General features: G+C 45.7%; 1 protein-coding gene across 5 annotated transcripts in view; it reads right to left on the bottom strand.

Moving 5' to 3' along the window:
* PAM (peptidylglycine alpha-amidating monooxygenase) overlaps positions 1–27,824 on the bottom strand; it is a 187,768-nt gene that overhangs the window by 29,152 nt on the left and 130,792 nt on the right. For all 5 annotated transcript variants that reach the window (XM_064140674.1, XM_064140670.1, XM_064140673.1 and 2 more), the window contains exons 13-14: positions 22,863–23,050; positions 22,117–22,188 (exon numbers count right to left, since the gene is read on the bottom strand). In XM_064140674.1, the coding sequence (XP_063996744.1) occupies positions 22,117–22,188; positions 22,863–23,050 (260 nt within the window). The remainder of the gene's footprint in view (positions 1–22,116; positions 22,189–22,862; positions 23,051–27,824) is intronic.

Genomic DNA, 27,824 nt, shown 5'->3' with positions numbered 1-27,824 from the left:
ACCACAAGGGCTTCAGATGCTTGGCTTGTTTAATAGCAGCACAAATATCACAGTCATGTATAACTTCTGTTATAGCGTCCATGGAGATGTTGATTGCTCTATCCGGTGCCCATTGGTAGGTAGCATCTCTGCCTTGATGTCCTGAGGAATCATGGGCCCACCGGGCTAAGAACAGTTCACCTTGGTGTTCCCAATCTAAATCCAAATCACAATTCACATCAGTTTGAAACACCTTGGCAGCCAAATCTGCCTGATGGGTGTGCTGATGTTCCTCAGTAGCTTTACTTTTGGGCATGTGAGCGTCTATGTGTTGTACTCTTACAGGGATTTTCTCTAGACGAGTAGCAATGTCCTGCCATAAGTCAGCAGCCCAAATTGGCTTTCCTTTCCATTGCCAATTATTTCTTTTCCAGTCCTTTAGCCAACCCCATAAGGCATTAGCCACCATCCATGAATCAGTACAGAGGTAAAGCATGGGCCAGTTCTCACACTCAGCCACATCAAGAGCAAGTTGGATAGCTTTTACCTCTGCAAACTGGCTCGACTCACCTTCTCCAGCTCTTGCTTCAGCCACTGCTCGCACAGGGCTCCAAACTGCAGCTCTCCATTCTCGCTTGTTTCCAACAAGGCGACAGGAACCATCAGTAAATAGAGCATAGTTCCTTTCTTCTTCAGACAAATCACTGTAAGGAGGAGCTTCCTCAGCCTGACTTACTCGCTCCTCTGGAGGATTTATACAGTTTGTACCTTCCAGCCAGTTGGTGATCATCTCCACTATGCCAGGTCGTTCAAGGGTCCCCATGCATGCTCACTGTGTTATGAGAGCCATCCACTTAGACCAGGTAACATCGGTTGCATGATGTGGCGATGACCCCTTTCCCTTAAACATCCAGTTCAAAACTGGTAATCTGGGAGCCAAAAGAAGCTGACAGTCTGTTCCTATTACTTCTGAAGCAGCTTTTACACCTTCATAAGCAGCACGGATCTCTTTCTCCGTTGGTGTATAGTTTGCTTCTGACCCTCTATATCCTCTACTACAGAAACCAAGTGGTTGGCCACGTGTTTCTCCTGGGGCTCTTTGCCATAGGCACCAGGTTGGACCATTATCACTCACAGCCATATACAGAATGTTCTTAATGTCTGGAGCAGTTCGAACAGGCCCCAAACCCATTGCATGAACTACTTCCTGTTTTATCTGATCAAAGGCTGCTTGTTGTTCAGGTCCCCACTGAAAGTTATTCCTCTTTTGAGTTACATCATATAAAGGTTTTACAATTTGGCTGTACCCAGGGATGTGCAGCCTCCAAAATCCAACTGTTCCCAAGAAAGACAATGTGTCCTTCTTATTTGTGGGATTTGCCATGGCAGAAACCTTATTTATCACATCCATTGGAATGTGACGGCGACCATCTTGCCAACGACTTCCCAAGAATTGAATCTCTCTAGCAGGTCTTTTCACCTTGTCTCGCTTTATGGCAAAACCTGCCTTCAGCAGAATGTCAATTATTTTGTTACCTTTCTCAAAAACTTCTTGTGCTGTGTTCCCCCAGACAATGATGTCGACAATGAACTGCTGATGCTCTGGAGCTCCACCTTTCTCCAATGCATCATGGATCACTGCATGACAGATCATTGAGCTGTGCTTCCACCCCTGGGGCAAATGATTAAAGGTATACTGAATCCCCCTCCAAGTGAAAGCAAATTGAGGCTTGCACTCCTCTGCTACTGGAATAGAAAAGAAAGCATCAGCAACACCTATGGTTGCATACCATTTGGCCTCCTTGGATTCCAGCTCATACTGGAGTTCTATCATGTCCGGCACAGCAGAACTCATGGGCAGAGTCACTTCATTTAGGCCGCGGAAATCAACTGTAAATCACCACTCTCCATTTCCCTTTTGCACAGGCCATATGGGACTATTGAAAGGTGAATGCATCTTTTTAATGATGTCCTGGCACTCCAGACGACGAATCAGATCATGTATGGGCACCAAAGAGTCACGGTTTGTTCTATATTGCCTGTGGTGTACAATTTGAATAGCAACTGGCAACTTCACATCCTCTATATTATGCTGCCCAACAACTGTAGACTCATCTGAGAGCTCAGGCCTAGCAGACAACTCCAGTTTATCTCCAACAGCTTCTACAGTTGCTATTCCAAAGGTCCACTTAAAACCCTTGGGATCCTTAAAGCGCCCTTCTCTCAGAAAGTCAATTCCCAAGATGCAAGGTGCATCTGGACCCGTTACAATGGCATGCCTTCGCCAATCACTCCCAGTCAAACTCACCTCTGCCTCTAACCTTGTCAATTTTTGAGAGCCTCCTGTAATTCCAGAAATAGTAATAGACTCCATTCCTTTACAGTTTGAAGGCATCAATGTGCATTGTGCACCTGTGTCCACTAGAGCCCTGTATTTCTGAATTTTCAAGGTACCAGGCCATCTAACATATACATTCCAGTATATCCTGTTGTCTTCCTGGTCCCTGGCCTCCACCTGGTAAGAGGCAGGGCCCCCCTAATGTTGGCCATTACAATTGCAATTGGCACAGTGTTTAATGGTGTTAGTTGAATCATCACCAGAACCATCTGAGTCATGTGGGGAAACTGAGGCAACTACTCTTTTAGGCTTCTCACTCTGTAACTCTCTCACTCTTTTTAGGAGAAGTGAGGTAGGTTTTCCATCCCATTTATCCATGTTTTCACCAAACTGGTCACGTAAGATTAACCAAAGAGACTCACATGACTGTTGTCTATTTTTCAGTGAGTTAGGCTGAATTGGTCTTCTAGGAGGACGCCTATCCTTGATGGCCGAGACATGTACCCACTCTGAGGGTGAAGAAGAAAGGTCACTGTCCTTTGCCAACTGGGATAGGGAGGTTTTAAATTCCTCCTTGAGTTGTTTCATGCTATCTTTAATCTCTTCAGTCATAGTATTTATGGCTGACACCATAGCATTAACCGTAAGGCTATCCTCCATTTGCCTCATTTGATCAGCGAATTCACCCATAGTCATAGAAGTTGTTGCATCATCCTTCCCCACCATTTTACTTGCCAATGTATGGGCATAATTAGAGGGGGCAAGCTGAATAAGTTTCTTTAGGAGAGCTCGGCTCATAGGTATCTCCTCAGGGTCCTCCGTTGTATAATCTCCATAGATTAGCTCTCTTATGGCCATCTCTCGCAAGCACTGAACCCCCTGTTCAATTGTATTCCAGCGTAAGGGTCTCCAGGGTAAATCATCCCTGTTGGGGTACTGCAGTACCACAGCTGTCAATATGCATGACCAGAGGTTAGAGTTGCCACCGAGATGGTCTAAGTGCTTATCTATGCCATTGTCTCTCAAGAAAACTCCCAACTGCCTTACTGTCTGAGGGTTTATTTCTGTGGTGTCCATGCCTCCATCCCAGCATCTGTTCAGCCAACTCATCAGCAGTTCTCGCTCTTTCCGGGCATAGTCTTGCCTAATACACCTGACCTCCTTCCTTGGCAATGGGGCTTTCTCCTCATCATCACTATCATCCATCTCCTGAATATATTTTTCCTTTGCTTTAGCCTTTCCACTCTTTGTGCCCACGAGGGTACTGGCCTTCACACCAGCCGATGTACCTTCTCCTGGATCCTCTTCCCTTTGCTCACCCTGCTCTGGTTTATCCCCATCGTCATCTGAGCTATCTCGACCCCCAAGGCTGGCTGCCATTTTTCTCCTCGTTTTAACCGGGACAAGGGAGACCTTATCTAAGGTAAACTGTGTCTTACTCTGGGAGGTGGCTTTTACCAAATCATCTGAATTTTGTTTGTCTGCCTGGCTCTGTTCCTCACGTGGCAGTGGGGCTGAGGCTGAGGCAGAAGGTTCCTTCCCCACAGCAGCAACAGCAGCCGGCTCAGCAGAGGCAAACGGGGCTAAGGCAGGAGCAGTGGCATTAGCAGGCTCGATGGCGTCAGTGGGCTCGGCCTCCGAGGACCCCGCTGCACCCCCTGGTACCACTTCCGGTCCCCTGGTTGCAGGCGAAAGAGTCTTTACCTCAGCAGCCTCTCTACTGGCAGAGGCTCTGGTGTCAGTGACCCTCTTACAGATCAAAACGTTCGAGCCGTATTTTCCACAAACCAGTTCCTCAACTTTATCTGTCTGAGGAACTTTGCCATAGCCCACACCGTCTGCAGCCGGATCTGCCGCCGCCGCAGCAGCCCTTTGTGACTGCACTTCTGCAGGGGTTCCATCGCCTCTACCTTTACTTTCCTCCATTCTATTCGGTACGAATGGGAACCAGATTGTTTCCTGCCTCCATGCTCCAGGGTCAGTGGGGTACGGGCCGTGTCCAACCATTTTTCCTCCTCTCAAAGGCTCCGAGGCAGGATGTTTCACTGCTCTGCGAGCAGTCCATCTGCCTGGTGCCGTGGTCCTCCCTCCCCCGCTTCGGTTGCAGACCGTTTCTTTAACCCTTAGCTCCCTGATATTGCCTCCAGAGAAGGTAAAAACCTCACTTACAGCCTGTTTGTTCCTGCATTTCTCTCATCTCCACACTACAACCAGACCTACAACAGCAGCCAAAAACATTAAGTTCACACATATTAGGCAGGCTACTGGGTAGCTCATCTCTTCCAAATAACTCCTAGTCTCTGACACCAATGTCACATACGGCACACCCTCAACGACATTCCTAAACCCTAAAATATTCCTAACAACATCTCCAACCTTCATTAGCACAGCTTTTACCAAGTCCCAGACCATCTTAGCAAAGAATGAACACACCTGGTAGTGCACCATAGCTGTAATACACTGCTGAACCAATAGAGTCAGAATTGAGGCAGTAATAGGCCAGAATATATCAAACAACTTCATTTTTCCCTGATGTTCTTATTCTGATTATCAATCAAAAGGGAAAAAAAACCAAGCCAAGATCATGCCCCACGTTGGGTGCCAAAATTAATGTCCCAGGTTAGGGGTGATCCCTCCCCCGGGGAGAAATAAATTCACCACAAGACAGACTCCTTTTTTGAAAGTCAGGGAAAAATGAAATTGTATTTCTTATAGTGTAAGTATAACAATGTAAAGAGAGATAATAACTAGAGAAGGAAAAAAAATAACAATACAATAACCTTAAGGGAGATGGGGGAGGGGTCAAGCGGCGGCAAAGCAGCAGAAGCAGCAGCAGCCAAAACAGCAGCCGGGACGATAGGCGAAGCTTGAAGCAGCAGAAGCCAGCGGGAGAAAGGGGCAGAACAAGCTGTGCTTCTAGACATTAAGCTCTTGATGCTCCAATGAAATTATATTAATTTATCTATTGTTGCCATTTATGTGGCCTATCCCTGGAGTGTTCATCTTTCCCCTATGTCTCAGCTAGAGGATCAGCTCAAACGGCCACACCTTCCTGCATAGTTCCTGCAGAAAAAGTCCCCCTGGTGCTCCGAAGGACAAGCTCCTGACAGACAGGACCATCCCTGCTTTGGACAGCTTCCCTCCATAAGCACTCTTTGTGCAAGCTTAACAGGCCTAATGAGCCTCAGATGTCCTTTGAGAGAGAGCTGACAAGCATCTGGATTGCCCTTTCTCTCAGCCAGCCTTGCTCACTGTGATTAAGCTTTCTGCTCAGCCTGATTAATACTGGGAATGCCATGTTTATTAGCTTAGCCCTTTCCATCTCCTGACTTCTAAAATAGTCAAATTTATCTATGGTATCTTTATAAGATCTTCTCAACCAAACAGAGTCTGCTAATCAAACTAGATTAATTTCTGTATATAGTTTTGGGGGCAGGGTTTCAGGAAAATAAAATAATTCTGGTTTATATATATTCCTGACTCAGTCACATTAATTCCCTGCCTCCACAGCAGACGTGTCCTATGCCACATCTGGACTTGTTCCTGTGTGATTTATCCTGGGTGATCCTGCTCTAGCTGGGGGTTGGAACATCAGAGGTGCCATCCAACGCCTACCATTCTGTGACTTGTTCTTCCTTCAAAACAGTGTCTCCCAATAGCACTATCAGAGACAGAGTAGTGGGCTGTAAGCCATCATCATGACCTGTTGGAGCATTTATTGCATCCTTGAATGTGTTTAAGAACCATTTTGCTCTGTTGCTCTGTGCCACAGGCTGGGGAGCAGAAGGGGAGGTCCATTCATCATCGCTACCAGTGGAGCCAGTCAGTTCAAACCAATGCATTATACATTATACACCCCTTTATACCACACTATCTTTGTCATGCTCAGCAGTAATTAACATCATACAACATATATAATTTATGGTGTATCCTTGCCCAAAATGAGACCACCTTGTGGCACACAACAAACTTTTCCATCCTCCTGCATTACTCACCAGGTACATTCAAGTCCCTAAGCAAAAGCAACCCCACAGGTGGCTTTGCCTTTACCTGAAGCAGGACTACCCCAGAGCTTTTTCCCTAGGATGTGTACCACGGGAATTCTATCATCTTCTACAGCATGTGGCAGCTTGGATTGAGCAGGGCCAGCTTGATTAGTAGATCCTCTGGTGTTGATCAGCCAAGTGCTTGTATTAAATGTGTATCCCAGTTTTCAAAGGTTTATCATCCCATTGCCTTCAGGATGGTTTTTAGGAGGCTGTTGTAATGTTCAATCTTCCCAGCAGCTGGCACATGATAGGGGATGTGATACATTCAATGCCATGCAACTTGGCCTCAGTGTTTATAAAGCTGATTCAAAACAGCCCCATTATTGGAATCAGTTCTTTTTTTGGGTGGTATGTCACCACAGGACTTCTTTTTCAAAGACCAGGATGATGTTCCAAGTGGTGACATGGGGCACAGAATGTGTTTCCAGTCATCCAGGGGTTGCTTCCACCATTGTGTGCACAGTGTTTGCCTTGGCAGGTTTGTGGCAATGTGATGTAACCAGTCTGCCAGGCTTCCACACATTTATATTTCAGCCACCCCCCTCATACCACAGAGACTTCACCCTCTTGGCCTGTTTGACTGCCACACACATTTCACATACATGAATAACCTGTGCAATAGTGTTCATGGTTAAGTGCACCCCTTGATCTTGAGCCCATCTGTATGTCACATCCCTTCACTGATAGCCTGAGGTACTGTGGGCCCATCGAGCTGGAAGTAATTCACCTTTATGTTGCCAGTCATTGAGCCACTTTAATCTTAGCAGCTTGATATACTTGCTAGTTGTGATGTTCTTCAATGGACCAACTCTTGGCTACATTGGCATCCACATGATGTACTTTCACAACCAAGTTCTCTGCCCAGGTGGCAATATCTTGCCCCAGTTCAGCTGCCCAGAGGAGTTTACTATGCACTGCCAGTTTTCCTTCTATTGCTGTAGCTATCCCCACAAAGCATTTGCCACCATCCATGAGTCTGAACAAAAGATAGAGCACTGGCCATCTTCCTCACTCAGCAATATCTAAAGCCAGTTGGATGGCTTTCAGGTCTGCAAACTGACTCAATTCACCTTCTCCCTTAGCAGCTTCTGCAGCCTGTCATGTGGGACTCCATATGTACAGCCATGGCAGTTCACTGTCAGTCTTCTTTCACCACTGATTTCCACACTGGCCATATGAGGTTGTTGAAGGGTGAATAGGTTTTACTGATCATGTCTCATGTCTCCAGCTGTCGAATTAGTTTATAAATAGGGATCAGCAAATCCCAGCTGGTGCAATATCGCTGCCAGAGCACTGCTGCAGTAGCAATTGGCACTTGCTGATCTTTATAATAGTTTAGCAGCCCCCATCCCAAAAGGGTCTTCTGAGAGACTGAGAAAAGTGGTCAACTGTTTCTGTTCCTCTATTCCTAAGGCAGCTGTACCAAATGCCCACCAGTACTCTCTTGGATCTTTGAAATATCCTCTTCTAAGACAGTCTATACCAAGGATCCATGTCGCCTCTGGGCCAGTAATAATGGGATGTTTGTGCCATTCATTCTCAGTTAGGTTCAGCCCAGCTTCTAACACGGTCAGCTGCTGGGATCCCCCTGTTACACCAGAAATACATGTAGGTTCCACTCCCTCATAGTTTGATGGCATCAGAGTACATTGTGCACCTGTATCCACTAAAGCTTTATACTCCTGTGGTTTCAATGTACCAGGCCATCTGATCCAGGAAGTCTAATAGACCTGATTGTCCCTCTCCTCTGCCTGGTTAGAGGCAGAGTCTCCTTTAATTTTGATCAGAATCACTTGCATGTTCTAAGAACATGCCTTGGAGGTCTCTTCAAGAGGTTCAGATGCAGTATCAACCTGCCTGCTCTTTTTTGGAGATTTTCCACTGGAAACTGTGGGAGTGTTCTTCTGGGAAGGGTTTCCTTGCAATTCACAGACTTGTGCAGCTAGAGATGAAGTGGACTTTCCATAACATCTTTCATATCTTCCCTCTGGTCACATAAGTAAAACCAGAGGATATGTCATGGTCTGTGCTTCCCAGATTCTGTCTCTTAGACAGGGGGATGCCTTCTTCTAACAGCTGAAATATTAGCCTGCACGGGTGGCGAGTAGGACATGTTCTCTTGGATTCAGCTGATCCTTCAGGACAGTTCCTCTGTGGCTGAAACACAGGCCCACATGTCAGAAAAGAAACTTCCCTCATATTGCCAGAGCAGGCTAACCATTTCATCCACTCTTTCATTCCTGGCTATCTTTCATGACCAAGGCTGTTGCCCAACTGAGCACATCATGGTGGTGCAGTTCATAGAAACTTCCTCCACGCGGCTGGTGTACAAACAGCTATTCAGGGCTGTAGGCTGGGGGTTGTAATTTGTGCCGTTATAGAGCAGTTTCAGAACACCCACTTCTCTCAACTACTGCATGTCTTTCTCCATGGTGATCTGTCTTCCCAGAAGACTCATCATATCTTCCTTGAAGAGGTACCTATCCCTTGCACATGCTAGAAGCCATCTCCAGAGGCTGACATTTTGTATCGTTATTCCACAACCTTCTCAATGCCCCCTTCCTTAGGCAGGGATTCCAACTGCTTGGTTTCCCTGCCTTCTAATTCACAGAATCATAGAATCAACCAGGTTGGAAGAGACCTCCAAGATCATCCAGTCAAATCTAGCTCCCAGCCCTATCCAATCAACCAGACCATAGCACTAAGTGCCTCATCCAGACTTTTCCTGAACACCTCCAGGGATGGCGACACCACTATCTCCCCTGGGCAGCCCATTCCAATGCCAATCACTCTGTCTGCCAACAACTTCCTCCTAACATCCAGCCTAGACTTCCCTCAGCACACACTCGAGACTGTGTCCCCTTGTTCTGTTGCTGGTTGCCTGGCAGAAGAGACCAACCCCACCTGGCTACAGCCTCCCTTCAGGGAGTTGTAGGCAGTAATTGATATTTAACCTCATTGAAATAATCCCTCTCCAAGCACTTCTGAATGAGTGTTTGAACTGAACAGACAGACTTCTTTTAACATCTCTAATTTGTTATCTCTATTTATCAAACGCTTACTTACACTAAATAACTTTGTTATGACAGCCTGTCCTAAGACATGTTGTCCTGGAGTCCTGTATACCCCAAAATTCCTCTCCCTCCATGGTTTGAATGGGAGAGGAAAGGCACAAAAAAACTGTTCCTGCCCCCAGCCCTGCAGGCATGAAGGGTGGGAGCCAAGTGCCCTTCCGGCACGAGGGGTGTCTGTGCAGTGCCGGCGCTGGAATCGGGCTGGGGATTGGCTGTGGTCTTCACACCTAGGCAGTGGTAACTCTGCTCTTTGTCTAGGAAGGGTATAAATATTGGGGTACCTCCCACCTTGGAGTTCCCACCTTAGAGTTCTCCCCTGCCTGGATAGTTCCTGCAGAAAAAGTCCCCCTGGTGCTCCGAAGGACAAGCTCCTGACGGACAGGACCATCCCTGCTTTGGACAGCTTCCCTCCATAAGCACTCTTTGTGCAAGCTTAATAGGCCTAATGAGCCTCGGATGTCCTTTGAAAGAGAGAGAGCTGACAAGCATCTGGATTGCCCTTTCTCTCAGCCAGCCTTGCTCACTGTGAGTAAGCTTTCTGCTCAACCTGATTAATACTGGGAATGCCATGTTTATTAGCTTAGCCTTTTCCATCTCCTGACTTCTAAAATAGCCAAATTTATCTATGGTATCCTTGTAAGATCTTCTCAACCAAACTGAGTCTGCCAATCAAACTATTCCCAACGACTTGCTCCATTATCACAAGCACTAGAGCAGCCAGGTGATAATGGGGTCACCGGGATAGTGGCCATATTCCTTCCTTATCTGTGACAGCTTGCCAAGGGATAAATATCAAGTGATTACCTCTAGCCCTTGTTCTTGTTCCCATCATGACATTGTTTCATCCTCACCCTTTGAAAGAAAAGTTGTTTTCCTTGTGTCCTTCTTTTTCGGTACAGGGATTGCTGCCATAATAGTTGATCTGTTTGTAGGCCCACAGACATTTTCACTCTGTATGATGAACAGCACTGAGAAGAGCTTGATAGGCATAGGCCAGGCCCCAAGGCTTAGCAGTGATTTGTATCTCTCAGGAATTTTGGGGCTGAGAACATCCTCTTTCCAAACATTTTACCAGTTTATCAGGATTTTGCTCTGCTCAGGGTGAAAGTCATAAACACTGGAGGTGGCAACCAGCCTAGGTACTTGCCCACACTCTCCCATGTGTAATTATCCAACCTCAGGGCATGTCTCCATAGAGTGGAAGGGGGAGGGGGTTAAACATGACAGCACTAGAGATAAATCAAAGGAAACTGAGGATGGTAGGCCAGAGCTAGGGGTAAAAGCAGCAGCCCAGCTGAAGTGCATGTACACTGATGCACGCAGTATGGGCAATAAACAAGAGGAGCTGGAAGCTCTGGTGCAGGAGGATAGCTACAATGTTGTCACCATCACAGAAACGTGGTGGGATGGCTCACATGATTGGAGTGCTGTGATCAATGGCTACAGACTCTTCAGGAGAGACTGGCAAGGGAGAAGGGCTGCAGGAGTGGCTCTGTATATTAGGGATGCTCTGGATGTCATGGAGGTAGAGATTAAGGATGATCAAGTTGAGTCATTATGGGTGAGAATTAAGGTGAAGGCCAACAAGGCTGATATCCTGGTAGGAGTCTGTTACAGACCACCCAGCCAGGAAGAAGAGGTTGATTTATTACTCTGTAAGCAACTGGAGGCTGCCTCAAGATCACCTGCCCTTGTTTTGGTGGGTGACTTCAACCTACCAGACACCTGCTGGCACTTTAATACTGCAAAGAAGAGGCAGTCTAGAAGGTTTCTAGAGTGTGTGGAAGACAACTTCTTATCCCAGTTGGTACATTAGACTACCAGGGGGGCATCCCTGCTTGACCTGCTGCTCACAAATAGAGAGGGGCTGGTAGGGGATGTGGTGGTCAGAGGCTGCCAGGGGTCCAGTGACCATGAAACCATAGAATATTCAATATGTTTTGACACCAGGAGGGGATCAACAGAACCTCCACACTGGGCTGCTGAAGGGCAGACTTCAGCCTTTTTAAGGAACTAACTCAGAAAGTTCCTTGGGAAAGAGACTTTGAAAACAAAGGGGTCCAGGAAGGTTGGACCTACTTCAAGAAAGAACTCCTGAAGGCACAGGAGCAGCTGTGCCATTGTGCCAGAAGATGAGCTGAGGAGGGAGACAGCCAGACTGGATGGGCAGGGAGCTGCTGAAGGCATTAAAGATTAAAAAGAGAGTGTATCACCTTTGGAAAAGAGGGGAGGTGTCCCAGGAAGAGTTCAAGGAAGTTGCTAGGTCTTGTAGGAAAAAAATGAGAGAGGCAAAAGCCCATTTGGAGCTTAGGCTGGGCACTGCTGGTAAGGAGAATAAAAAATGGTTCTGTAAATATCTGAATGGCAGAGAAGGGCCAAGGACAACCTCCAGTCCTTGTTAGATAGAGAGGGGAATATAGTGACAGGGGATGAGGAAAAGGCAGAGGTGCTTAACACCTTCTTTGCCTCAATCTTCAATAGTGGGACAGGTTGTCTCCAGGACAGCTGGACTCCTAAAGTGACAGATGGAGTCAGGGACCAGTATAGTCCCCCTCTAATCCATGAGGAAGCAGTAAGGGACCTGCTGAGACACTTGGATCCTCACAAGGCCATGGGACCGGATGGGATCCATCCTAGGGTGCTGAGAGAGCTGGCAGCTGAGCTGGCCAAGCCACTCTCCATCATTTATCAGCAGTCCTGGCTCACTGGAGAGGTCCCCAAAGACTGGAAGCTGCCAATGTGATGCTCATCCACAAAAAGGGCTGGAAGGAGGAACCAGAAAACTACAGACCTGTGAGCCTGACCTCAGTGCCAGGCAAGGTGATGGAAGAGGTCATCTTGAGTGCCATCACACAGCACCTACAGGATGGCCAAGAGATCAGGCCCAGGCAGCATGGGTTTAGGAAGGGCAGGTCCTGCCTCACCAACCTGATCTCCTTTTATGATCAGGTTCCCTGCCTGGTGAATGTGGGGAAGGCTGTGGATGTAGTCAACCTGGACTGCAGCAAAGCCTTTGACACTGTCTGCCACTACAAGCTCCTGGCCAAGCTGGCAGCTCATGGTTTGGACAGATTCACTCTGTGCTAGGTCAAGAACTGGCTGGATGGCAGAGCCCAGAGAGTGGTGGTGAATGGTGCCACATCCAGTCGGCAGCTGTCACTAGTGGTGTTCCCCAGGGATCAGTGCTGGGCCCAGTCCTGTTCAATGTCTTCATTGATGGTCCAGATGAGAAGATTGAGCCCAGCATCAGTAAGTTTGCAGATGACACCAAGCTAGGAGCAGGTGTGGAGCTGTTGGAAGGTAGGAGAGCCCTGCAGAGGGACCTGGACAGGCTGGATGGGTGGGCAGAGGCCAATGGGATGAGATTGAACAAGGCCAAGTGCAGGGTTCTGCACTTTGGCCATAACAATCCCAAGCAGTGCTACAGGTTGGGGACAGTGTCTGGAGAGCAGCCAGGAGGAAAGGGACCTGGGGGTACTGGTAGAGAGTAGCTGAAGATGAGCCAGCAGTGTGCCCAAGTGGCCAAGAGAGCCAATGGCATCCTGGCCTGCATCAGGAGCAGTGTGGCCAGTAGGACAAGGGAGGTTATTCTGCTCCTGTACTCAGCAATGGTCAGGACACACCTTGAGTGCTGTGTCCAGTTCTGGGCTCCTCAATTCAGGAAAGATGTTGAGGTGCTGGAACATGTCCAGAGAAGGGCGACAAAGCTGGTGAGGGGCCTGGAGCACAAACCCCATGAGGAGAGGCTGAGGGAGCTGAGGATGTGCAGCCTGGAGAAGAGGAGGCTCAGGGCTGGCCTTATTGCTGTCTACAACTACCTGAAGGGAGGCTGTAGCCAGGTGGGGTTGGTCTCTTCTGCCAGGCAACCAGCAACAGAACAAGGGGACACAGTCTCGAGTTGTGCTGGGGGAGGTCTAGGCTGGATGTTAGGAGGAAGTTGTTGGCAGAGAGAGTGATTGGCATTGGAATGGGCTGCCCAGGGAGGTGGTGGAGTCACTGTCCCTGGAAGTGTTGAAGACAAGACTGAATGAGGCACTTAGTGCCATGGTCTGGTTGACTGGATAGGGCTGGGTGCTAGGTTGGACTGGATGATCTTGGAGGTCTCTTCCAACCTGGTTGATTCTATGATTCTATGATAGTATTCATGGAAAAAAAATGTGTTACTAAGGTCAAGGGATGTGATTCTCCCCCTTTACTTTGCTCTTCTGAGACCTCACATGGAATACTGTGTACAGCTCTGGAGACCCCAGCACAAGAAGGAGACTGAACTGTTGGAGCGAGTCCAGAGGATGTCATGAAGATGTTCAGAGGGCTTACTATCAACCAGGACTCCAAAGTCTTCCTCTGACAAGCAGCTCTCCAGTAAGTCAGCCTCTTAACTTGTACTGGTGCATGGCATTATTCCACCCCAGGTGCGGGACTCCACACTTATCCTTGTTCAACTTCAGCAGGTTTGTCTTTGCCCTCCTTTTCAGCCTTACCAGGTCTCACTGAACAGCAGCACAGCCTTCTGGTGTGTCAGCCACTCCCCTCAGTTTTCTATGAGCAGCAAACTTGTTGAGGGTACACTCTTCTCTTGTCCTCTAGGTCATTAATGACGCTGTTGAACAAGACTGGACCCAGAACTGACCCTTAGGAACACCACTAGCTACAAGCCTCTATCAAGACTCTGCACCAATGGTCATGGCTTTCTGGTCTCTGTTGTTTAGCCAGTTCTTGATCCATTGCATCATCCACTCTTCTAAGCCACACTTGCTGACCTTTCCCAGCAGGATGTTATGGGAGACAGTGTCAAAAGCCTTACTGAAGTCAAGACAACATTCTCTGCTCTCTCTGTATCTACCCATTCACTCACACCACAGTAGAAGGCTATCAGATTAGTATTACATGACTTTCCCTTGGTAAATCCATGTTGGCTACTCCCAATAACCTCTTTCTCCACATGCTTGGAGATGACCTCCAGAATGAGCTGCTTCATCACCTTTCCAGGGATGGAGGGAGGGGAGGTTGACAGGTCTGTAACTTCCTGGGTCCACCTTCTTACCCTTTTTGAAGACCAGAGTCATTCTAGCTCTCCTCCAGTCCTCAGGCACCTCTCCTTTCAAGGATAATGGAGAGTGGCAGAGCAACATCAGCCAGCTCTCTCAGGACCCACGGGTGCATCCTATCAGGTCCCACAGATTTATTTAGATTCATCTTAGTCAAATGATCTCTAACCCAATCCTCATTGACCAGTGGAGAGTCTTCCTTCTTCCAGGCTTTTTACTTCCAGAGTCTGGTATTTCAGGGGGACTAGTTCTATCAGTCAAGACTGAAGTAAAGAAGTCACTCAGTAACTCCACCTTCTCTGCACCCCAGTTATCAGATCTCTCCTCATTAAGCAGTGGGCCTCCATCTTCCCTGTTTTTCCTTTTGTCACTAATGTATGTGAAGAAGACCTTTTTGGCATCTTTCACTTCCTTCACCAGATTTAACTCTAAGAGGGCCTTCCTTGTTGCATCTCTACATACCCTGTCTTCCCATAATTTTCCCAAGTGACCATTCCCTTTTTCCATACACTGTGAACTTCTTTGTTCCACATGACTTTTCTCAGCAGTTCTGTACTCATCCATGCAGGTCTCCCGCTTACTCTACTTGGTTATTCAAAGAAATGCACCTGTCTTGAGCTTGGAGGAAGTGGTGTTTGAATATTAATCAAATAAATCATGGCACCAAGTGTCACATCCAGACTCCTTTTAAACACCTCTAGGGATGGTGAATCTATCATCTCCCCAGGCAGCCCATTCCAATGCAAATCACTCTTGCTGTCACGAACTTCTTCTTAAACTTCCAGCCTATACCTGCCCTGGTGCAGATTGGGGCTGTGTCCTCTTGCTCTGTTCCTGGTTGCCTGGGAGAAGAGACCAACCCCCACCTGGCCACCATCTCCCTTCAGGTAGAGAGCAATAAGGTCTGTCTTCAGCCTCCTCTTCTCCACACTGAACAACCCTAGCTCACTTAGCCTCTGCTCACAGGGCTGTGCTCCAGCCCCCTCACTAGCCTTGCTGCCCTTCTCTGGACATGTTCCAGCACCTCAACATCTTTCTGAAACTGAGTCACCCAGAACTGGACACAGTACTCAAGGTGTGGCCTGACCAGTGTTGAGTACAGGGGCAGAAGGACTTCCCGAGTCCTGCTGGCCACACTGTTCCTGATACAGACCAGGATGCCACTGGCCTTTTGGCCACCTGGGCACACTGCTGCCTCATGTTCAGTTGTTGTCAACAAGTACCCCAGGTCCCTTTCTGCCTGGCTGCTCTTCAGTCACTCTGTCCCCAGCCTGTAGCATTGCATGGGGTTGTTGTGGCCAAAGTGTAGAACCTGGCACTTGGACCTGTTAAATTTCATGCTGTTGGATTCTGCCAAGCTTGTTCAGGTCCCTCTGCAGAGCCCTCTTACCCTCTAACAGATTAACACAAGCTCCCAACTTCATGTGGTCTGCCAACTTACTGATGCTGGATTCAATCTTCTCATCTAGACCATCAACAATGACATTGAACAGGACTGGGCCCAGCACTGACCCCTGGGGCACACCATTAGTGACAGCTGCCAGCTGGACGTGGCACCATTCACCACCACTCTCTGGGCTTGGCCATCCATCCAGTTCTTGACCCAGCACAGAGTGTTTCTGTCTCAGCCATGGGCTGCCAGCTTGACCAGGGTTGGCTGTGGCAGACAGTGTCAAAGGCTTTGCTGAAGTTCAGGTAGACTACATCCACAGCCTGCCCCATGTCCACCAGGCAGGTCATCTGGTTCTAAAAGGAGATCAGGTTGGTCAAGCAGGACCTGTCCCTCCTAAATCCATGCTGGCTGGGTCTGATCCCCTGGATATCATGTAGGTGCCCTGTGATTGCACTCAGAATGATCTGCTCCATAATCTTGCCTGGCACTGAGGTCAGGCTGACAGGTCTGTAATTTCCTGGGTCCTTCTCACCCTTCTTGTGGACAGGCATCACACTGGCAGTTCTAGTCACCTGGGACCTCTCCAGTGAGCCAGGATTGCTGATAAATGATGGAGAGCAGCTTGGCCAGCTCATCTGCCAGCTCTCTCAGCACTCTAGTGTGAATCCCATCTGCTCCCATAGACTGAGTGGCTCAGCAGGTCACTCAGTGCTTCCTCCTGGATTACAGGGGGGGCTGTTCTGCTCCTTGATCCTACCTACTAGCTCAGGAGGCAGCTGTCTTGAGGACAGCCTGCCATACTCTTGAAAACTGTGGCAAAGAAGATGTTGAGTACCTCTGCCTTTTCCTTGTCATCAGTTACTATGTCCTCCTCCACATCCAATAAATAGTGGTAGTTATCCTTGCCTCCCTTTTTGCCATTAATATACTTATAAAAATAATTATTATCCCTCACAGAAGAGTCCAGTTTAAGTTCTAATTGTGCTTTTGCCTCTTTAATTTTCTTCCTACGTGACCTAGGAACATCCTTAAGTTTCCTCCCCCTCTTTCCAAAAGCGATACACCCTCCCTTTTCCCCTTAACTCCTTCAAAAGTTCCTTGCCCATCCAGACTGTCTGTCTTCCCCATCAGCACATTAGGACAGCCTGTTCCTGTGCCCTCAAGATGTTTTTCTTTTAGTCTGCTCCTTGATTCTTACCCATAAACTTTCATCAGGTTCTTCATCTCTGCCTTGGCAAAGCTCAATACATTCCAGTTGCTGACACAGATGAAAACCAACACTGCTGCCTTGCCTGCCTGGTCTGTCTTTCCTGTCTAATGATGAGACCCAGGTCAACAAATTAAATACTACATATCTGATTAACCCTCACCTCTATAATCCTCTTTTATCATTGATAAACCATTTCTGCTATTCTGTCTGCACAACTTTTAGGTATAGCAGCAATATCACTGTTTGCACAGCAAAACAAACCTAAACTACATTGTATTATGCCACAGGCTGCAGCCAGGACACTGCTGAATAAATAGAATTAAAAAAGCATAGGCTTTTTTCCTACGGGTAAAGAATATGTATTATTCAGATGCAGTGAATGCTATGAACAGATATTAATGTTTTTTTCACTCACAAAGTCATAGAATCAGTCAGGGTTGGAGGGGACCACAACCATTATCTAGTTCCAACCCCCCTGCCATGGCCAGGGACACCCTACCCTAGAGCAAGATGCCCACAGCCTCATCCTGCCTGGCCTTAAACACCTCCAGGGATGGGGCCTTAACCACCTCCCTGGGCAACCCATTCCAGCCTCTCACCACTCTCATGCTGAAGAACTTCTTCCTCACGTCCAGTCTCAATCTCCCCACCTCCACCTTTGCTCCATTCCCCCCAGTCCTGTCACTCCCTGATATCCTGAAGAGTCCCTCCCCAGCTTTTTTGTAGGTCCCCTTCAGATACTGGAAGGCCACAAGAAGGTCACTGGGAGCCTCTTCTTCTCCAGACTGAGTAGCCCCAACTCTTTCAGTCAGTCCTCATAGGAGAGGTGCTCCAGCCCTCTGAGCATCCTCGTGGGCAGGCCACTCCTATATATATTGAATACAACTTAGCAACACTTCAACTGATGAACAAAATGTAATGAAACAAACAACACTTGGTTTGATGGAGACTTTGTGCTTCATTAGGAACAGGAACTCTCCAAGACGCACAAATGTCTAAATCAATTCCATTGCCTAGAATAATTAACGCCCTATGAACAGTTTATCTTCGCCAGTGAGACTGCACCTTCCAGAAGCAATATAACGAGGTCAGTTTCATTAAGGTAAATTCAGCTTATTTTTAACACTAAAAGGATTCAGCTTCATCTTCATGCTGAGTGGTGGTTCATTTTGTGATGAATATTACTTATTTTAATATATTTCCATTGTTTTATTATTGTGCTCCTGATGAGTGAAGGTGATGACACTAAAAATTCAATGTAAAAGTGACAGTAACTCCTGGAGGCCGTAGAGCAGCCAGGAAGAAAGGGACCTGGGGTACTGGTAGAGAGTAGCTGAAGATGAGGCAGCAGTGTGCCCAGGTGGCCAAGAGAGCCAATGGCATCTTGGGCTGCATCAGGAACAGTGTGGCCAGCAAGACAAGGGAGGTTATTCTGCCCATGTACTCAGCACTGGTCAGGCCATACCTTGAGTGCTGTGTCCAGTTCTGGGCCCCTCAATTCAAGAGAGATGTTGAGGTGCTGGAGTGTGTCCAGAGAAGGGCAACAAAGCTGGTGAGAGGCCTGGAACACAAACCCAATGAGGAGAGGCGGAGGGAGCTGGGGGTGTTTAGCCTGGAGGAGGTTCAGGAGTGACCTCGTTGCTGTCTACAGCTACCTGAAGAGAGGCTGTAGCCAGCTGGCGGATGATCTCTTCTGCCAGGCAACCAGCAACAGAATAAGGGGACACAGTCTCAAGCTGTGCTGGGGGATGTATGGGCTGTTTGTTAGGAGGAAGTTGTTGCCAGAGAGAGTGACTGGCATTGGAATGGGCTGCCCAGGGAGGTGGTGGAGTTGCTGCCCCTGCAGGTGTTGAATAAAAGCCTGGATGAAGCACTTAGTGCCATGGTCTGGTTGATTGGACAGAGCTGGGTGCTAGGTTGGACTGGATGATCTTGGAGGTCTCTTCCAACCTGGTTGATTCTATGATTCTATGACAGCCTGTGTGCAGCATGAAGCACATCTTCTAAAGCTGTGCCCAGGCAATAATAGGATATACACATTCTCAGCAGGCAGACACTTCCACATGGCAGCCTTTTTTGTTTTCTTTTTTTGAGGCAAATGCTTAAATACTACTCACATCAAAATGTGTCTCTCTGTGAACATTTTTACCACCCCCCAGATTTTTAAGTATCTCCAGTGAATTATCTAGTGAAGAAATAGTATTTACTTCAGTTACCTGAAAGTAAGGAGGGGAAAATTAAGTTGCTCCCACATAATGAGTTGTAACAAAAAAACCCCAGGCAAGATAAAATTATTGAAGTGTTATCTTCATAGCAAATCAAAGGCTGAATTTACTGAGCAACAGCTCAGCAGCAACAGAACTACTCAGACCCTGAGTTTTGCTGGATCTGTGTTTTGTCGATAAGCTAATCATATACAGCATGTCACGCAGACCATAGCGCCAGAAATTTATGTTAGAACCTTTAGCTTCTGTGCAGTTTAGGAGTCCTCTGTCCCCTTCCTCCATCTGAAGAATTTTCCCATTAGATCTTCTTCAAATTTGGTTAGTATTGACTAATGCTGAAGTTACTTGAGGAGATGGACAAACTGGCAACACAGCTGCATAAAAATACAAAACTAGACTCAAATTTGTAAGTAATTTTTATAGGGACATTTTAGTAGGCTACTTTCAGCTCCTGTTTTTCCCAGTGCCTCTTAATCCAGTGCTCATGTGCCTGTAGGACCAAACTCTACTTTCTAAAATAGGCACTCAAATTTCAAATTTGGAAGCAAAAGCAAAACCAAACCAAATCTGATTTTTCCTTTTTACTTTGTTGTTGTTTTTGTTGGTGGTGGTGATGGTTGTTTATACATACATAAATCAGCTGAGCTGTATCGATACAAAATTGAAGCTGAGCTCCTCTAAGTGATAGGAGAATTTATCTTAAACTAACAATTAAGAACATGAAACAAAATTTTCTCATGGTGACTATTGTGTTTTTATATCACAAATCATGAATTTCAACTCGCTTCAAATGAATAAAACGAGCAGCAGGTTTCCAAAGGAGCATGTTAGATGACACCCCACCTGGAGTACTGCGTACAGTTCTGGAGCCCCCAACACAAGAGGGATATGGAACTGTTGGAGTGAGTCCAGAGGAGGGCCACAAAGATGATCAGAGGGCTGGAGCAGCTCTGCTATGAGGACAGGCTACAAGAGTTGGGGCTCTTCAGTCTGGAGAAGAGAAGGATTCAAGCAGTCCACATAGTGGCTTCCCAGTATCTGAAGGGGACCTACAGAAAGGCTGGGGAGGGACTATTGACAAGGTCTTGTAATGATGAGGGGTAATGGGTTTAAACTGGGTGAGGGGAGATTTAGACTAGATGTTAAGAGGAAGTTCTTTACAATGAAGGTGTCGAGACACTGGCACAGGTTGCCCAGGGAGGTTGTTGCTGCTTCCTCCCTGGAAGTGTTTAAGGCCAGGTTGGATGAGGCCTTGAGCAGCTTGCTCTAGTCAGAGGTGTCCCTGCCTATGGCAGGGGTTTGGAGCTGGATGATCCTTGAGGTCCCTTCCAACCAAGACCACACTATGATTCTATGAGGATGGACACTAAATAGTAGTCTCAGCAAACAAGACTGCACCACAAAAATGTGGCTCTGAAATACATTTCAAAGACAAACGAGAAAGATTTTAGAAACAAGACCTTGTTGCAGCATTTTATTTCATAGGTTAACAAAGTCAACAAAACACACAGATAACAAGGCCCTCAACCAAATGCTAATGCAGTTACTAGTAACAGAGGGGTGAAGCAGCTTGTCAGCATAAATATCTGTAAGCAGCTAGCTCATTCTGCTCTGGGATAGGCTTAAAAAGCTAATGCAGAATTTTCTTTCTTAAAGTCCACCCTGAATTGACTAAAGTAAGTTTCAGGTATAGAATTTGGAGACTCCCTTTTAATAAGGAGTCCCATAGGAAAGAGAAGAGTCTCGTTGAGAAGCATCCTGCCCATGGTGGGGAGGCTGGAGTAGGTGATCTCTGAAGTCCCTGCCCATGGTGGGGAGCCATTCTATGATTCTATAAATTGTAAATAGTCTCTACAGTAGTTCAAGGCACTTTCAGTTACACAGAAGCTACGTTGTATGTAATAGCAACTTAATTATTTGAGTCAGCTCTGCAAAATGGCAAAGTACACAGAATATCTAAGTCCTCTGGGAGATGTTATCAAAAACTGAACACTGGCCTAATATTTGCTCTCATTAAGGGCAAAAGGAAATCTGTCTTCCATTTATTTAGTCCTTGGACCTCAACATCCTTCAATGACAGTAGTAAGAGATCTCCCCTTTGGTATCAAGAAAGATCTAGATGCTAAACCAATGTTCATCTATAAGATAAAGGTGATCCACAAGAACATTAAGGCACAGTTTTATTTAAACGCATCTCAAAAACAGAAACAACATTCAGCATTTTTCTAGAAGCTTTATAACCATGGACCATGGATCTCTTCCTGCAATTAAGCATTGCCATAATTTTTTCCCATGAGCTGTTATGTGTATGTGCAAATGCTGTAGAAGTCCTTTCAGTGTTAAATATTAGCTGGAATCAAGCAATTGCATGTAAAAACAACATTGAAGAATTAAGAGTATTTTACTCCCTAATCATACATAGCAATGCCAACAGATAAACAGTTAACAGCAGACAGTTGCATATAGAATATAGATCCGTTACAAGCTAGAGGCTACTTCTCTGCCTTCATTCTTTAGGATCACACTTGCAGATAAGACTACAACTTTCTTTCACAATTAAGCCAAGAACAGGAAGATGTGGTGAAAGTACTCAAGTTCTAGCTACAAGACTAGATCAGTGGTAAATTATTGTTGGAGTTATTTCTTAACCAAGCATACTGGCACGTAACATTGCAAATTGGATCAGTTATGACAAAGAGATTGAAAACTTCACCACTCCTTAACAATCAGAGTATAATTTATCAGATTTTTTTATGCTAGTGAGTCCCTTTACTTGGCAGAGAAATAAGCAAGTACATACCCTGATCCAAAATCTCTTCCTCTTCTTTTTTGGCCTGCTGCAGCAAAGAACTTCTATCAGTATCCTTGGTTTCTGAAAAATTATTTTAGGATATGATGTTAATTTCTGCATGTGAATGGAACTGAGTATCTTCCTGCTTGGTGAAAAAAAAAACAAGAAAAAAAAATATGAAAAGCACATTTGTTACTTCTATCTGTCTGTAGTAGTTGTACCAAACTCTGCAGCAGTAAAACAACTGGAAGAACAAAATAAAGACTTGTACTTGGCTACACAGACATCAGTCAGCTTACTGCTGGACAATACTATTGCCTCAACTTATATGCTTACTGAAGTTCAATATAAACATTTGATTCCATTCACTACAGAGCAGTGGGATCCAGTGAACTCTGGAAATGTTATGATACAACTTCATAGGACCCAAGATAAGGTAGAGATTATGAAATTTGCAATTTAAGAGTACTGACACTTTGCATAGAAGAGAGGTCAACCTTTTGTGTACAAGCTCATGTAGCTATTAAAATATGCTGGAAATCAAAAGACAATATCAATACATGGATGAAAGACTATGGCAGACATTTCCAGCAAAAGCAAAAGCAGAATCCTGTGATTGTCTGTGATAAGCTATTTGAATTTTATCCAGAATTGCCTTTACTTGATGAAAGTTCAGCACACCAAAGCAATACAAACAAACACATCAGCAAGCACAAAATGACATTAATATAATGGATTGCAAAGCATTTTTTCACCTTCATGATGTCCGTGAGTCATCTTTAGCATATCAGATTTGACTGGAATAGGAATATTTGCTTCCTGTGGTATATTTCTGAACATCTCAGGGTTTGCATTCTGCGTGCAGGTCATATAGGAGAGAGCATGCCTGGCTTCCATATAGTACATAATGTAAAAGTTACACATTTCATCATTGGCTGTTCCCCTACATAATGCAGAAAGGATGTGGCAGTTAGCAAAAACGTATCTGCTATTCAATGAATCTCAACTGTTTAAACAGAATATTAGTAAGTTGCAATGAAATGTTTAGAAGTCCCCCTAAAAAAAACATTTAACAGCACAGCTGCAGTGACTATCCAAAATTAATCTCCATTTATACCAGAAAATAACAGTTTACATGAATTCCTCATGTATTATGGAAATTCTTAGCTGTTTAGTCTTGATTTTACAGAAAATTGCATTGACTCTTTGAACTGCTTTTCCTTCTCATTTCCTCAGCATACTCCTCATAGGCTCCAGTCTGTCATCAGCTATGGGTACATTCTGGGAAACAACAGAACTGCATCATTCGTGCTGTCACCAGTCATATGCTTCTCTGTCAACCTGGGGCAAGCCTAATGTGAAAAAGTTGGCAAATAATGTCTGTGTTTAATTTCAGCAGCCATCTTCTAAGGCAGGGTTTTTTTACCCCATTTTCAAGTGTATCTAGTCACACTGGCTCTAACACAGCAAAACTTACTATCGTTAAATATTAATACACTATAAATGTCTCTTAAAAAAGAAGGCGGCGCTGCCATCCTGAGAGTAACTTGATCACAAGTTTCTGTAGGGAAAACATGAGTGCCAGAGGAATGACTCTACATCAGCAATAATTTGGTTCTTTGATAAATGTTGTGCATGTACTTGAATCAGAAGAGGCTCTTGTACATTGCTACATAATCCTCTCTTTGACAGAAACAAAATCGGAATGAGAAAATTATTTTTCCCTCTGACATACAGGTTGGTATTTACAGCTACAGTCCTGACAGTGCTAATAACTGTGACTTTAAAAGAAAGGTTCACAATTTAGAGGAGGTTATATTAAGACTTTTAAGATTAGCTTTCACAATTAACCATTGAGCCCACATTCACAAAAAAGATACAGGGATTAGCTGCTTGCAAAAGACATCGGCACTGACTTTTCCAGCAACATCCTCTGCAGCACTCATTTATTCACCATAGCAACCATAATGACACCAGCCAGAGGGGAGATAGGGGGAGCATGGGAGAAGAGACTGTTTTCAAAAGAGAACTGGTATTTTTCCATGCATTGAAAATTTAGCATCCCTTGGAGACCACAGAAGTCAGGCTCTGACTTGGCAAGCTCTGCTAAAGCTTTTAGAAAGCATTACCATCACTGTTTGACTCCTAATACCTGTCACTGTAATTGCCTTCTCCTTAAAACTCCATTAGAAAAGGGCTTCTGGAGCACACACAAACTCAGGTTCACCTGAACAAATGTTACTGTGTCTAAATATTTCAAAGTCCATAACATCAAATATTTACAGTTAAAAGAAAAACAAAACCTCTGTCAACAACATTTTCAGTAAATTCACAGAAAACCCAGAATCCTTTAACTCTGGAGAAACTCTGTTTGGTGAATGAATTTGACAAGTAGAAATGGTGATGCACAAGTTAAAATGAAAGGAAGTAAAAAAATTCCTGCTAACCACCTCAAACCACTGCCACAAATATGTAGAAATCTGTGGAGGAAGTTCTTCAGCATGAGAGTGGTGAGAGGCTGCAATGGGTTGCCCAGGGAGGTGGTTGAGAGCCCATCCCTGGAGGTGTTTAAGGCCAGGCTGGATGAGGCTCTGGCCAGCCTGATCTAGGGTGGGGTGTCCCTGCCCATGGCAGGGGGGTTGGAACTGGATGATGGTTGTGGTCCCTTCCAACTCTGACTGATTCTGTGATTCTATGAAATGCATTCAGATCTGGGTATACCAACAGCACACAGAGTAGCACAATCAAACAGAGGATTGAACATTGAAAAGCAAGATAATGCAATTAAGGGATTTTATAGGAACATAATCTTCTCTTGATCATTAAATATCTTTATACAAGTTGCACTATTTTCTGTCTGTTGTTTTAAACACATGCTGCAATTGGGAAGACAAACAGAACACTCTGGCACTTTCCTTTACAAAGACATGACCACTACATTGAATGGGCTCCAGTTCTTTGATGTCCTTTATACTGGTAATCTACTACTTGACACTGTATCAACTCTAAAATATCACTGCATGTTGTAAGTAATGTCTGCCTGCATGGTGTACTCACGGTCTGTAGCAGAAATCAGAAGAAAACATCCTCTCTAATATACCAGCAGTGGCTGAGGGTTGTTCAGCCTGGTAAAGATAAGGCTCAGGGGAGAACTTACTGCTCTCTACAACTACCTGAAAGGAGGCTGTAGCCAGGTGGGGGGGCTAGTCTCTTCTCCCAGGCACCCAGGGATAGAACAAGAGGATGCAGTTTCAAACTATGCCAGGGCAGGTTTTGGCTGGATATTAGGAAGAAATTCCTCACAGAAAGAGTGCCCATTGGAATGGGCTGCACGGGGAGGTGGTGGAGTCACCATTCCTGCAGGTGTTTCAAAGAAGGTTGGATGAGGCACTTAGTGCATGGTTTAGTTAATTAGAAGGGTTAGGTGATAGGCTGGACTTGGTGATCCTAGAGGTCTTTTCCAACCTGGTTAATTCTGTAACTCTGTGGTTTAAGAATAGATGACATCCCTATCTGACAAAGGACAACTGAACCCTTTAATTTTCAGAAGCTGAGCTTGAGGAGAAACCCACCCAACTGTGAATGGATAGTTTGTGAAACTTTTGAAAGATAGGTCATGCTTGATCTTTTTACACCAGATAGCAAGTCTGTGCTCCTGTAATTACCCTGAAATCATATGTATTTACTGTCAGAAGTATAACCAGGGCTGCTTGCCAAGCTACATATTTAAGAGGAAAGCCTCAGTATTTCATTAAATTTCTTGCACCGGTAGAGGAACCAAGATGAAAAAAGTTAGTGCTAACCATGGATGTCATGAGATAACAAAAGACAAAAAAATCTTCAAAAACATGTGCTAGTGTGAGCCTAGCTGGGATATTTTATTGAGAGGAATTAGATTACAGGCTGTGAAGAGGAAACAATGGTGACATCTGCTTCACTCATAGGCTTGCTGAGATGTATAAAAACAAGAGCACACACAGAGATAACAGAGTTGGTCTTTGGCTCTGGCTGCATGCACTTCTTTCCCTAACTTGCTGTCTGTGTGACTAATCTGTCTGCTTTCTAAGCCCCCTGGCCGATTCTCCAAACACACCTTGAACGTAAGGCAAAGTCTGGGGTAAGGTAGAGGGGTGAGAAGGAGGTGGAAGGGTAGCTGGGAGCCCCTCCTGGGGACTCAGGTTTCTGGAGGGCTGTTGTGTTTCTGTATTACTTTTTAACTTGTATATTTCTGTCTGTAGCTGTATATATTACAAATACCTGCTTGTATATTGTGCTAAGCTGTAAATATAAAGCTTCATTCAATTTCCAGGCTCGGGTGAGTCTAGTCTGGGTGACTCCAATATGCAGAGAAACAATCAGCACAGAAAGGAAGGTGTAAAATAAAAACAATAACATAAAATGGAATCAATGGACAGTTTAGGTTGGAAGAGATGCTAAAAATCATCTAATTCTAACACCCCTGTCAGACACCAGTCCTCTACAGGAACAAATTCCACTAGATCAGGCAACTCAAAGAGTTCAGTACAGCCTTGAACTCTTCCAGGGAGGAGACATCCACAACTTTTTCTGCGGAACCTGTTCCAGTGTCTCAACAACCTCACAATAAATAATTTTTTCCATATATCTAATGTAAATCTCTGTTCTTTTCAGTTTCCCTTGTTTTATCACTGTGCTCCCTGATAAAGAGTCCTTCCTCATCTTTCCTGTAGGCCCTGTTTAAGTACTGGAAGGCTGCTGTAAGGCCTCCTTAGAGCCTTCTCTTCTCTAAACTAAACAATCCCAACTCTCTTAGCCTATCCTCATAGGCAAGGTGCTCCAGTTCCCTGACCATCTTTGTGCCCCACTCTGGACATGCTAAAACAGGTTCATATCTTTCTTATGCTGGAGCCCCCAGACCTGAATGCTATGGTCCAGGGGGAGTCTCATGGAGTAGACAGGGAGAATGATTTCCCTCAATCTGCTGGTCATGCTGCTTTTGATGCAGCCTAGGGTACTTTGTTGCATGCACACATTGCTGACTCGTGTCACCCACTGACTTCCATAAGTCCTTCTCTACAAGGCTGCTCTCAAACCACTCATCACCCATCTTGCATTGGTGCTTGGGATGGGTTTGGCTAAGGCTCAGGAGCTTGCACATGGCCTCATTGAACTTCATGAGGTTTGTACAAGCCCATCTGTCAACTCTGTCAAAGCCCATCTCGATGGCGTCCCTTCCCTCCAGCATGTCAGTCACATAACACAGCCTGGTGTCTTAGAATCATAGAATCATAGAATCAATCAGGTTGGAAAAGAGCTCCAAGATCATCCACTCCAACCTAGCACCCAGCCCCATCCACTCAACTAGACCAAGGCACTAAGTGCCTCATTCAGTCTTGTCTTCAACACCTCCAGGGATAGTGACTCCACCACCTCCCTGGGCAGCCCATTCCAATGCCAATCACTCTCTCTGCCAACAACTTCCTCCTAACATCCAGCCTGTACTTTCCCCGGCACAACTTGAGACTGTGTCCCCTTGTTCTGTTGCTGGTTGCCTGGCAGAAGAGGCCACCCCCTACCTGGCTACAATGTCCCTTCAGGTAGTTGAAGACAGCAATGAGGTCACCCCTGAGCCTCCTCTTCTCCAGGCTGCACACCCCCAGCTCCCTCAGCCTCTCCTCATAGGGTTTGTGTTCCAGGCCCCTCACCAGCTTTGTTGCCCTTCTCTGGACATGTTCCAG

The sequence above is a fragment of the Pogoniulus pusillus genome, chromosome Z (genome assembly GCF_015220805.1).
Source record: "Pogoniulus pusillus isolate bPogPus1 chromosome Z, bPogPus1.pri, whole genome shotgun sequence".
Taxonomy (NCBI): Eukaryota; Metazoa; Chordata; class Aves; order Piciformes; family Lybiidae; genus Pogoniulus; species Pogoniulus pusillus.
The sequence above is the reverse complement of the archived record's forward strand: the minus strand, read 5'-3'. Positions and strand labels throughout refer to the sequence as shown.